Consider the following 12215-nt stretch of genomic DNA (forward strand, 5'->3'; position numbering starts at 1 on the left):
GACCCCCTCGATGGAGCCATTCTCTACAGCCACAACGGCAGCCTCAGCCACCATGACACCCTGGTCTTCTCTGTGGAAGCAGGGCCTGTGCACACAGATGCCACCCTGCAAGTGACCATTGCCCTAGAGGAGCCACTGGTCCCATTGCACCTGGTCAAGCACAAGAAGATCTACGTCTTCCAGGGGGAGGCAGCTGAGATCAGAAGGGATCAGCTAGAGGTAAAGGGCTGGGGGATGAACAAGGATATGGGCCAAGTAAAAGGGGCCCTTCCATCCAGCCTTCGTGCTGTGCATGCTTAGATGTTTCTAGGTGTGCCTGTAGTGGCTCCTGGTTTGGGTGTATGTACATGCCTTGGGTTCACCCCTGTGTGTGTTTATGTTGTGTGCCCAAGGGTTTCTGGGGAGTTTGTTGTACACACAGCAGACTGTGTGTTGTGTGCACATACATGTACATGCAGATTCCTGGGACCCACCCAGGCTACAGAATCTCCGAAGTAGAGCCTGAGAATCTGTATTCTAGTAACAATAAGTTTATAAGTTCTCTGATGGGTTTTCATGGGCACAAACTTTGAAGACTACAGGCCTTGGAGACAGACTTGGCTATCCCCAAGGCTCCCGTGTCCTCAGCTCTTTTCCCAGACCTCAGACCAGGACTCATGGCCTGGAGATGGGTACTGACCCTCTGGGAATCTCACAGAGCAACCACAGGCTACTCAGCAGCCCCACTGACTTGCTGTGTGACCTCAGGTCAGTCCCTTGCCCTCTCTGGGCCTTATTCACCTATGCTGTCAATTTCTGAGCCCTTTGTGGTTCTGACTGCCTGGACTTTGGGGCAGAATGTGACTGAGTATATCTGGTGTCAGGATGTCTTTTCCCTGGAGGAGGCAACATTTGAGCCAGGCTTGAAGAGTCTGGGGTTTCAATAGAAGGAAATGAAAGAACATTCCAAGGAAAGGCATGGAATCAGGAATGTGAGTCTGGGGGTAATGTGTAGTAGCCTTTTGTGGCTGGACCATCAAGTGAGGGAGCACCCAGCAGCCCTTGGTCTGGATCCCGGTTTGCAAGCTCAGGAGTGTCAGTCTGTGCTCTAAAAAGGATGGAGGCGCCCTCTGGCGGTGAGGAGTGGCAATAGCAGAGGTGGGGGTAGCCTCTGTGTGTGTGTGTGTGCGCGCGCGCACATGTTAAACAATTGTGTCTCGGTCCACATGTCAGTGTGTGATGAGATTGTATGTCTGTGTCACTGAATCTGAGGATGTGTAATTGTGTACATCTCAGAGTGTGTGTCTCAGAGGCACAACGCAACGGCCTCCCTCTGTGCCTCTGGTGAGTCCCCGTGACCTTCTCTTAACCAGGCAGCCCAGGAGGCAGTGCCGCCCACGGACATTGTGTTCTCAGTGAAGACCCCACCAAGGGCTGGCTACCTGGTGATGTTGTCCCATGACACTACTCCAGCCAAACCAACCAGCCTGGACCCAGTGCAGAGCTTCTCTCAAGAGGCAGTGAACGCGGGTAGGGTCCTGTACCTGCACTCCCATCCTGAGGCCTGGAGTGACGTCTTCTCCCTGGATGTGGCCTCAGGCCTGGGCGCTCCCCTCGAGGATGTCTATGTAGAACTGGAGGTGCTGCCTGCTGCCATCCCACTGGAGGCCCAGAACTTTAGTGTCCCCGAGGGCGGCACCCGCACCCTGGCCCCTCCACTGCTCCGCGTCACTGGGCCCTACTTCCCCACGCTGCCAGGCCTTGACCTGCAGGTTCTAGAACCACCCCAACACGGGGCCCTGCGGAGAGAGGAAGGCCCTCAAGACCGGACCCTCAGCATCTTCTCCTGGATAGAGGTATGCTGTCAGGGAGGCCCCAGGGGTACAACTCAGATCTGGGGGCAGAGTGGGGGAGCCCTAGAGACACCCAGTTTAGGTATATATACAGAGAAGAGGCAGGGAGCCCACCTTTATGGAGCACCTGTGCTTTAGGTGCCTGAGCTCATTCCTTCTTCACTGGACAGATAGAAATTACTATCCCCATTTCCTTCACTCCTTCGTTCCTTCACTCTGGGAGAAAGGTTTGTCCCCCACCTGCAGAAACTGAAGCTCTGAGACTCTCCTCTGCACAAGGGCAGAACACAAAGGGTGCTTGTCCTGACCTCCAGCCCTGGGCCTGCCTGCAGGTGGAACAGCAGCTGATCCGCTATGTGCATGATGGGAGTGAGACACGGACAGACAGCTTTGTCCTAGTGGCTAATGCCTCAGAGTCGGACCACCAGAGCCATCCCGTGACCTTCATCGTCACCATCCTGCCTGTCAATGACCAACCCCCCATTCTCACCACAAACACAGGCCTGCAGGTAAGAGCATTCTAGGACTGCCTCCCACCTCCCTTCCTGGAGAGAGGCCCAGCACACCACACACCCCTCTGAGCCTCAGCTTCCTCCTCCTTAAAATAGGGACACTGCTACATGCCTCACTAGTTTGTTGGCAAGAGAGAAAAGCTATTGCCCTGAAAATAGAACACAGATGTGAGGCTTTGTTCTTGGACACTTGTAAGTATGGTAGGCAGCCTTGTGAATGGTCAGGCTTGGCCTTGCTCTTCCCTAGACTCACCTTCAATGGGAGGTTTTTTCTGTGGTTCAGGACCAGAACTCCTGGAGAAAATTATTTCAAGCTCTTAAGGGTAGACTCCAGGTGGGGAGCCATTAAGCTCCCTACTTCCAGCCCCAGTAAGTGAAGACTACAGCTTGGATCGCCAAGCCCCTGCTCCCTCCCTACATCACTGCACAGCAGTGGTACCGGCATTCAGCAGAGGTGGAAGTTGAAGCCTAGATAGGTGACAAAACTTCTTTACGTTAACAAAAGTAGTTACTGGTGGAACAGAAAGGGTGTGGCTTGACTAAGGCCACCTATCAAGATAGTGGATGGGCAGGGCCTTGAATATTAACTTCTAAGATGTGGATATAGGTCAGCAGGAGCTATGAAAGTCTTCCAAAGAGGCCTGACAGCTGTCTGTGACATGAGCACTGAGCATTTTTGTGTATAGGATGTACCTGTGGAGAGCAGCCCAGTGGTGGGCAGGCTAGCAGAAGTTGAGGTAGAGGCTAAGGGCTGCAACTGTTACCAAAGGCAGGTGGTGCTAGGTGGCAGCTCAGCCACAAGGTGGTGCTGTCCACTGTTTTCCTGCTGGGAGCTTCTATTCATTGCATCCTTTCTTCTAGAGCTCCCACCAGGGTCAGCCTGGGGTTGGGGGAAAGAGCCCAGGAATCCCAGAGGGCATGGTTCTCCAGGTATGAGAGCCCCTCCCCAATACTGCTCACAATTTGCTGACCCAGCAGGACATGTAACAGGACTCTGAGTACAGGAATCCTGCCCTGCTGGCAGTAGAGAGGCCTGAGGGGGTTCCCCTTCAGTCTGAGCACGGGGAAGGACTACCTGCACCCAGGCACCCCTCACTCACCCTCTTGAGGCTTGTGACTGCCCTCATCCCAGTGCTGCTTCAATGTTGCAGATGGTGGCCAGCCATCAGCCTCTCCAGCTCTCTGCCTCTCACCCACTCCCTCACCTAGAAGGGGAGCCCATTTCTAAGTATCCTGGGCAAAAATCACCACTCCCATAGTGTGCGCAGCCCCTGTCCAGACTCACGATGAAGGGTCTGAAGGAGACTCCTGCCCTGCCAGTGAGACAGAACCAGATCAGCAGAGCTGCTGGTCAGGCTTAAGGAAATCTGAGGGCTGAGAAGCCTGTGAGAGTAAGAGCTGGGAGCTTCCTGAGATAATGGGACATGAGCTGTCCTTGAGGAACAGTAAGGATTAAGGCAGATGGGAGCAGGGAGCCTGAGAATAGGGGCCCTGGGGTAACAGGGAAAGGTGAATGGGGTGAGGCCCTTTGTGCAGGAAAGCCCAACATGGCACAGGCCTCGATGCCATTGGTTGGGGCAGAACCTTCACAGGCCTGTGTCCCCAGATGTGGGAGGGGACCACTGTGCCCATCCCTACGACAGCCCTTAGGGGCACAGACAGCGACTCAGAGCCCAAGGACCTGATCTACACCATCGAGCAGCCCAGCAATGGACAGGTAGTGCTGCAGGCGGCGCTGGGCACTGAGGTTCACAGCTTCACACAAGCCCAGCTGGACAGTGGGCTTGTGTCGTTCTCACACAGAGGTGAGTGCTGAGAGGCGGGGACGCCCTGAGAATGGGGTGCCACCATGAACCAGTGAGACCCAACTCCATTCATCCTCAGGAGCCCTGGATGGAGGCTTTTACTTCAGCCTCTCTGATGGAGAGCACACTTCCCCTGGACATTTCTTCCGTGTGACAGCCCAGAAGCAGCTGCTGCTCTCACTGGAAGGCAGCCAGACGTTGACTGTCTGCCCAGGTGGGTCTGCCGAGTATGAGTGACATATAAGGGTCAGGCTGCTTCTCCAGCAGTCACAGGCCTTGCTCTAGCTCCTGGTCAAAAGCTGACAGGCCCCTTTTGCCTCTCACAGGGTCTGTCAAGCCACTCAGCAGCCAGAGCCTGAGAGCCAGCTCCAGCACAGGCACTGACCCCCACCACCTGCTTTACTGGGTGGTGCGGGGCCCCCAGCTTGGCCGGCTGTTCCACGCTCTCACTGAGGCGGCCCTGGTAAACTTCACTCAGGCTGAGGTAAGGGCCCAACTCTCTACAGCCACAGTTCAGATAGATACAGTTTCAGGTGCCCACTCTGCCATGGACACACTCACGGACATGGGTACCAGCTCCATCATTGTTGGCAGCAGACACACTCTGGGCCCCCCATGGTCCAGGCTGCATGCCCTGCCCTCTAGGAGCCACCAGGCTGGTAGGGCAAATGGGGCTTAGTGTTCCATGGTGAGGGAGAAGGATGCAGGAGGTCAGGGTGACGGGGGTCCAGAGCAGAGGTCAAGTTCTGGGGTTTGGCTTCCAGAAGCTAGCTGCAGTTGGGCCCTAGGGGCTAGAAAGGGTATACTGCATGGGGGACACTAGTATACACATGGCTGGTGAGGGGCAGTGCTTGGTTAAGGGGATAGAGTTTGAGGTGAAGGCAGCTGTTGGACCTGTGGACGGAGGTATGAGCCTGAGGCTTAGGTCAGGAGCCAACAAGAAGCAGAGCAGGTCCTAGGAGTATATGAGTGGACAGAAGGCAGCTGAGTAGATCAATCTCAGAGTGAGGCTTCCATCTATCATGGCGGCTTCTGGGATTAGCTAACCCAGAGCACACCAGAGGCCACCAGTAAACTCTCAGACCTTCCTTATCACAGAGCTCTGTGCTAAGTGGGCCAGTGCCAGGAGCCGTCACTTAACACCCCTTCTATGTGCAGGAGGTACTCTCCCCAAAGGCAGAGTAGCTGGGGAGCTTTTAGGCCTCAGGAAAGGAGGTGGCTTATATGGGGGTAGGAAAGCGTTTCTTAGGTCTCTCACATCAACATCGCCTAGGCCTGGGTTCTCTGTTCTCCCAGAACCCTGGCTTCTGCTATGGCCTCCTTCCTGCCCACTTCATACAATGAAATATTCAGCAGTATGGTGGTTGCAGCAGCTGTGCACCCTGAGTCCCAGGGAGCCTTTGACATCGGATGCCCAGGAAGGAGGAGGGAATGGAACCAAGCCTTCAGAGCCCCTCCCCTACCCTACAGTGCTTCTTCCAAACCCCAGCAATCTGAAGGACCAGGTTGAATGACCACCAGGAGGCAGGCTGACAGTGCCACACAGGGAAGCTGGGAAAAGACTGCATGGAGGAGACCCATCCCACCTTGGGGAAGCAGGCAGGACAGGACTGGGTGGTGTCTGACATCACCACTGCTCCACAATACTCGAGCTGGGTGGGGCAGGAAACAGGTGCCCCCATTTTGCAGATGAGGAAACTAAGGCTCACAGAGGTCAGGTGACTTCAGAGCACAGGGCTAGAAAGAGGCAAAGCCAGGACTATGCCTTCTGACTGTGAAGGAAGTGAAGACTATGCCTGGTGTTCAGACAGCCCTAGCTGAACTGGATTTCTTTCACCAGAGGACATTGCTTGCTCCCAGATCTCAGGGACTTCTCACCACCTTGCTTGTGATTTGCCCTGCCCTCAACCTGACCCCTCTCACCCACAGATGCTCCCATACCCAGGCATTCAGCCTCCCACCCCAGTCCCAGGGCGTCTCCATTTCCTTCCTGCTCACCCTTCAGCCTGGGCCAAAGGTTACAACTGACAGTCCTTGCGGGGCACATCTGGCCCACAGATGTGTTTTATCTGGCCTGTACAATGTATTTAATATTTTAAAATTAATGGTCAACATACAACTTTTAATTAGTGGTCACCAAAAAACCTAATTTCTAGTTTCTGAAAAGGCCTGTGTTCCCTCTTATGTCAATCAGATGAGAAGCTGCCTCCACCACCCCTTTCAATAAATCTGTGCTCTCCCTTTAGAATGGGCAGTGCTCCCCAGTTCACCAGTCTCCCTCACCAGTCAGTTTCCATCTTACTATTACGCAAGTCCTGTTTTTCCAAGAGAAGGAAAATAGTTCTGTGTCTCCTAAAAGGGGAAAACAAAAGATAAGCCAAGAGGACACACTTGGATCAGAAAAGGAAAGAAACTTATTTTTTTATGGAAGTGAAGACTATGCCTGGTGTTCAGATAACCCTAGCTGAACTGGAGTTGCTGTGGGGGAGTGGTTGGAGGTGAGGTCACAGGGGTAACAGGATCACAACTGGTCTCTATGGTCAAATGGTGGGCTATTGCACTATCTGAGCAAGTGACATAACCCTACTTTTCAAAGGCTCACTGTGGCTTTTGTGTTAAGAACAATTTGTAGGGGGAGGGGAGCAGGGGCCAGCTGGGCCACAGTTAGGAAACTATAGCAATAATCCAGGCCAGAGATGATGAGATGTAGGAGGAGGGGAGTCAGGGATGATGCCAAAATTTGGTCTGAGCCACTGGAGGAACAGAGCTGCTTTCCCACGCAGTGGGAAGACAGAGAGGTAAGGCAGGTCAGGAGTCCACATGACACACGTGGAGTTTGAGATGGCCATTATACATCCACACGGAGCTGTCAAGAAAGCAGGTGGATATGAGAGAGGCTGGGGTTCAGGAAAGAGCAATCTAGGCAGGAAATATAAATAAGGTGGTCATCTGCATTACTGACATTGAGGACTAATGAGAGAGCACATGGGGTGCACCTGTAGATGGAGAAGAGTTTCAAGGTCAAGCCACAGACGTTAAGGAAAAGAGGAGGGACCAAGAGAGTCTGTGAAGAAGCAACTAGTAAGGTAGAAAATCAAGACAGCGAGCCATCCTGGAAACAAGAGTGCATAGAGGAAAGAATGCTCACGTGACAAATGCTGCTGAGCAGGCGAGATGAGTCTTAAGAACCAACCACTGGATCTAACAACACGGAAGCCACTGGTACCCCTGGCCAGAACAGGAGCGAAACCTGGGTGGAGTGTGCTTAGTGCAGCATGAGGGCTATTTTTTTTTGGAGTTTTGCTGCAAAGAACAGCAAGAGGTGGGGTGGAGGAGTGGCAGATGTTGGTGAGAAAAGTCAAGAGTTTTTTCTTTAAGATAGAAGAATAGCATGGTTGCATAATGATGGAAATGAACTACTTGGGGAGAAATTGATGCCATAGGAGAAATGACAGTAAAAGTGCCTTTGGTAGGCAAGAGGGGCAGGAATCAGTGCAAAGAGGGGGCACCTCTGTCGAGAGAAGCACAGGTAGAATATTCCTTTCCCCAGAGGCTCAGAGAGGAGATTTGCCCAACGTGGCAGAACCCAGGTTTGACACAAGCATCTGGCTGCAGAGCCTGGCTCTTCACTGCCACATGACTGCCTAGTGGTGACCCACTGAGACAGTGAGAGAGAGTGAGGGTAACAGACATAGAAGTGGGCACAGCCAGGAGAGCCTGGAGTGAGGCTGGTCACTGAGGGGTGGTCAGGATGTGAGGGGGGAACCAGAGTGCCCAGCGCTGGTCCCAGCCTGGGAGGGGGCTTCTGGGCACAAGTCTGGGCCTGCCTCTCATCCTAGTGATGGGGTCTCCCTGCAGGTGTATGCTGAGAATGTTCTCTATGAGCACAAGATGCCCTCCGAGCCCTTCTGGGAGGCCCATGATGCCCTGGAGCTACGGCTGGCTTTGCCCCCTGCCCCTGATGTGACTGCCACCCTTGCTGTGACTGTGTCTTTTGAGGCTGCCTGTCCCCAGCACCCCAGCCGCCTCTGGAAGAACAAAGGTGAATAGCATGATGGGCTGGCAAAATTAGGGATACATTGGGAGAGGCCCAGAGAGGTAGGGACACAAGGCCTAGATCAGCCCCCAGAACCCAGGAAGTTATAGGGAGGACAGACAGGTAGAGAGGCTTTGAGATCAGAGGGGACACATGGTCCTTGTCCTCCCAGGAACTCTGAGCCCCATCATAGGATACCTGGTCTGAAGCGGGAGGCAAACTTTGCCTTGGGGCCCCTGGTCTAAGGCTCCATGGCTCTTCCCTCAGTGGACCGGACCTTCATAGCCTGTGTTCCACCCCCAGGTCTCTGGGTCCCTGAAGGCCAGCGCGCCAAGATTACCAGAGCTGCCCTCGATGCCTCCAACTTCCTAGCCAGCATTCCATCGGCCCAGCGCCCAGAGTACGATGTGCTTTTCCAGATTACGCAGTTCCCCACCAGGGGCCAGCTGCTAGTGTCCGAGGAGCCCCTCCATGCTGGGCAGCCCCACTTCCTGCAGTCGGAGCTGGCCGCAGGGCAGCTGGTATATGCCCACGGTGGTGGGGGCATCCATCCAGATGGCTTCCGCTTCCGGGCCCACCTCCAGGGGCCGGCAGGGGCCTCTTTGACGGGACCCCAAACGTCAGAGGCCTTCACCATCACAGTGCGGGATGTGAATGAACGGCCACCTCGGCCACAGGCCTCCATCCCACTCCGGCTCACCCAAGGCTCCCGAGCCTCCATCTCCCGGGCCCAGCTGAGTGTGGTGGACCCAGACTCAGCTCCTGGGGAGATTGAGTATAAAGTGCAGCGGGCACCCTACAATGGTTTCCTGAGCTTGGCAGGGGCTATTGCAGGACCTGTGAGCCACTTCACACAGGCTGACGTGGATGCAGGACGGCTAGCCTTCGTGGCCAATGGGAGCAGTGTGGCAGGCATCTTCCAGCTAAGTGTGTCTGATGGGGCCAGTCCACCCCTGCCCATGTCCCTAGCTGTGGATGTCTTGCCATCTACCATTGAGGTACAGCTGCAGGCACCCCTAGAGGTGCCCCAAGCTTTAGGACGTTCCTCACTGAGCCAGCAGCAGCTCCAGGTGGTTTCAGACAGGAAAGAGCCAGATGCTGCATACCGCCTCACCCAGGGGCCCCAGTACGGGCACCTCCTGGTGGGCGGGCAGCCAGCCACAGCCTTCAGTCAGGTCCAGGTAGACCAAGGTGAGGTGGTCTTTGTTTTCACCAACTTCTCCTCCTCCCATGACCACTTCAGCGTCTTGGCACTGGCCAGGGGTGCCAATGCATCAGCCACAGTGAACATCACCGTAAAGGCTCTGCTGCATGTGTGGGCAGGTGGACCGTGGCCCCAGGGTGCCACCCTGCGCCTGGACTCCACCGTTTTAGATGCGGGTGAGTTGGCCAACCACACAGGCAGTGTGCCCCGTTTCCGGCTCCTGGCAGGACCTCGGCATGGCCGTGTAGTTCGTGTGCCCCAGGCCAGGATGGAGTCCAGGGGCAGCCAGCCTGTGGAGCAGTTCACCCAACAGGACCTTGAGGATGGGAGGCTGGGGCTGGAGGTAGGCAGGCCAGAGGGTAGGTCCCCTGGCCCTGCAGGCGACAGTCTCATTCTGGAGCTGCGGGCAAGGGGCGTCCCACCTGCTGTGGCCTCTTTGGACTTTGCCACTGAGCCTTACGATGCAGCCCGGCCCTACAGTGTGGCCCTGCTCAGTCTCCCTGAGGCTGCTCGGACAGAAGCAGGGAGGCCAGGGAGCAGCACCCCCACAGGCAAACCAGACCTGAGGGCCTCCAGCCCTGTGCCCACCGTGGCCAGGGGGAGCTTCCTAGGCTTCCTCGAGGCCAACATGTTCAGCATCATCATCCCCGTGTGCCTGGTTCTCCTGCTCCTGGCACTCATCTTGCCCCTGCTATTCTACCTGCACAAACGCAACAAGACAGGCAAACACAATGTCCAGGTGCTGGCTGCCAAGCCCCGCAACGGTCTGGCCAGCGACACAGAGACTTTCCGCAAGGTGGAACCAGGCCAGGCCATTCCGCTAACAGCTGTGTCAGACCAAGGGCCCCCGCTGGGGGGCCATCCTGACCCAGAGCTGCTGCAATTCTGCCGGACACCCAACCCTGCCCTCAAAAATGGCCAGTACTGGGTGTGAGGCCTGGCCTGCGCCCAGACGTTGATCGGGCCAGGGACAGGCTTGTTCAGGCCCCGGCCCCATTGCCCCCATGCCCTGGTGTTGTCTGAGTGTCCCCAGAGACAGAGAGATCTGAGAACATCAGGTGTAGAGGATGCTGGGAGGAGGTTCCAGGGGTCCAGGACAGAGTGGAGTCAAGAGCTAGAATCTCCCCAGCTCACTCCGTGCTGGAGAACTGCAAGGGGCCAAGGGCAGAGGCAGGCTAGGAGTCAGTCTCCTGCCCTGAAGCTAGTTTGGGTTATCAAAACCAGAGCAACTACCTAGATGGGTCAGAACTCTGGGTCCTGGGTCTGTGACCTTGGATGAGTCACATCTGACCCAGGCTGCTAAGAGGGCAAGGAGAAAAAAGGGGAAGGAGGGGCCTATGGAGGTTCTTGAGTGTTCCCTCCAAGCCAGACCTCCCCTTATCTCTGCCCCAGGGTTGAGAGAAAAAAATTTCCCCTAGTCTTTTAGGGAAATGGTATTCCCTGGAGCAGAGAGCAGGAGGAGAGAGCCCCTCTGCCCTCTAGAAGGCATAAGCCAGTAGAATAATATGTTCTGTGCAAGGTGGGTGGGGTGCTCTGGGAATGGGTTTATTTAAGGGGGATTACAAGGAAGCTATTTAACATGGTGCTGAGCTAGCCAGGACTGATGGAGCCCCTGAGGGTGTGGGATGAAGGAGGGTCTGAGGCCAGTTCATTCCCACCTCGATGGGTTGAGGGCTAGGCAAGCGCAAGCATGGGTCTGTGGCCCTACGGCAGTCTGAGGCCACAGGCACTGTAGAGCCTATGCTCCCCTGAGGACTGGGGGCAGGCTGTTGGGAGCACTCGGCTCCATGAGGCCTTTATAAACGGTGCTTTGGAGGTTCTGGACAGCTGTGTGTTGTTTGTCTGATCATGCCCTGGGCTCTGTCCGCAGCAGCCTGCACTCCCCTGGGCAGGCCATCCCACTGGGCCCCAGTCAGCAGAGTAAACAGGGCCACACAAGCCCTGAACTTCTACTACCTGGAGCCTTCCAAATCTCGGCCCCCTCTTTGTAGGATGAGACCAGAGCCCTTTGGTTTAGTAGACATAGGCTGAGCCCTCTCCAAGGAGCTTAAAGAAAAAAAGGAAACCAAGAGACACTCAGAGTCCCAGCCCTAGATTTCTTAGCCTGAGTTTTGGCCTCCACAGCCCTGTCCCTCCCCCACTCACCTCTCAAAAGGTTGGAGCAGCAAAGGTGAGGAGAGTGAGGGTGATATGGGGACCCCAAGGCTGGGCCCTGGCGCTGAGGAGGTGGCTAAGGCACCACCGCCCACAAGTACCTCCCCTTGGCTCCCCGAAGATTTTCACAAGGACAGTTTCTGCTGGTCTCTACCCTTCCAACAAAAGGACCAAGGGGCTACTTCTCAAAGGCAGAATAAGCAGCAAGGATTCTGAAAAGCCAGCTGTCCCTGTGTGTGGCTCGAGAGGCTGTCATTTGGTTATCGGTGAGACTGAGACACAGAGTCTCCAGACAGCCTTCTATAAGTTGCTGAGAAACCACCACCCTCTGTCCCTTTCCCTTTTGAGGGTCTCCCGGGGTTGGGGGCAATGGACCCCAGGCCCTAGGAGTCAAGTCAAAGTTCTCAGAAGAATCATGAGAAGTGTCTGAGTTCTGGGGGAAAAACAGGGAAGGGCAGGGGCCTGAGCACAGCCAGACGGGATGGAGAGCCCCAGCCAACCTTTGGCAGCTGACCTGTGTCTGGGGACCAGAGTCGCCTCTCTTTTGTGTGTCTCAACATCTGGAAATCTAACCCAGGAACTAGAGCAAGAGAGGAGATCCCCTCCTCTCCACCGGCAGCCCTCCCTGTGACACACCTTAGCATCCGTCCGGCCTCCTAGATCCTCTCTGCT

The 12215-nt window shown here is 55.4% G+C and overlaps 1 protein-coding gene across 1 annotated transcript in view; it reads left to right on the plus strand.

The window, feature by feature from the left end:
• The window catches only part of CSPG4 (chondroitin sulfate proteoglycan 4), a 36118-nt gene extending 24903 nt beyond the window's left edge, over positions 1-11215 (plus strand). The window contains exons 4-11 of the mRNA XM_015597739.2: positions 1-219; positions 1353-1835; positions 2165-2341; positions 3951-4149; positions 4229-4363; positions 4476-4633; positions 8008-8191; positions 8489-11215. The exon at positions 1-219 is cut by the window's left edge and continues 16 nt beyond it. Coding sequence (XP_015453225.1) covers positions 1-219; positions 1353-1835; positions 2165-2341; positions 3951-4149; positions 4229-4363; positions 4476-4633; positions 8008-8191; positions 8489-10323 — 3390 coding nt within the window. The 3' untranslated portion in view covers positions 10324-11215. The remainder of the gene's footprint in view (positions 220-1352; positions 1836-2164; positions 2342-3950; positions 4150-4228; positions 4364-4475; positions 4634-8007; positions 8192-8488) is intronic.
• Positions 11216-12215: the final 1000 nt, after the last annotated feature.

This window comes from Pteropus alecto, unplaced genomic scaffold (genome assembly GCF_000325575.1).
Source record: "Pteropus alecto unplaced genomic scaffold, ASM32557v1 scaffold38, whole genome shotgun sequence".
Lineage (NCBI taxonomy): Eukaryota > Metazoa > Chordata > Mammalia > Chiroptera > Pteropodidae > Pteropus > Pteropus alecto.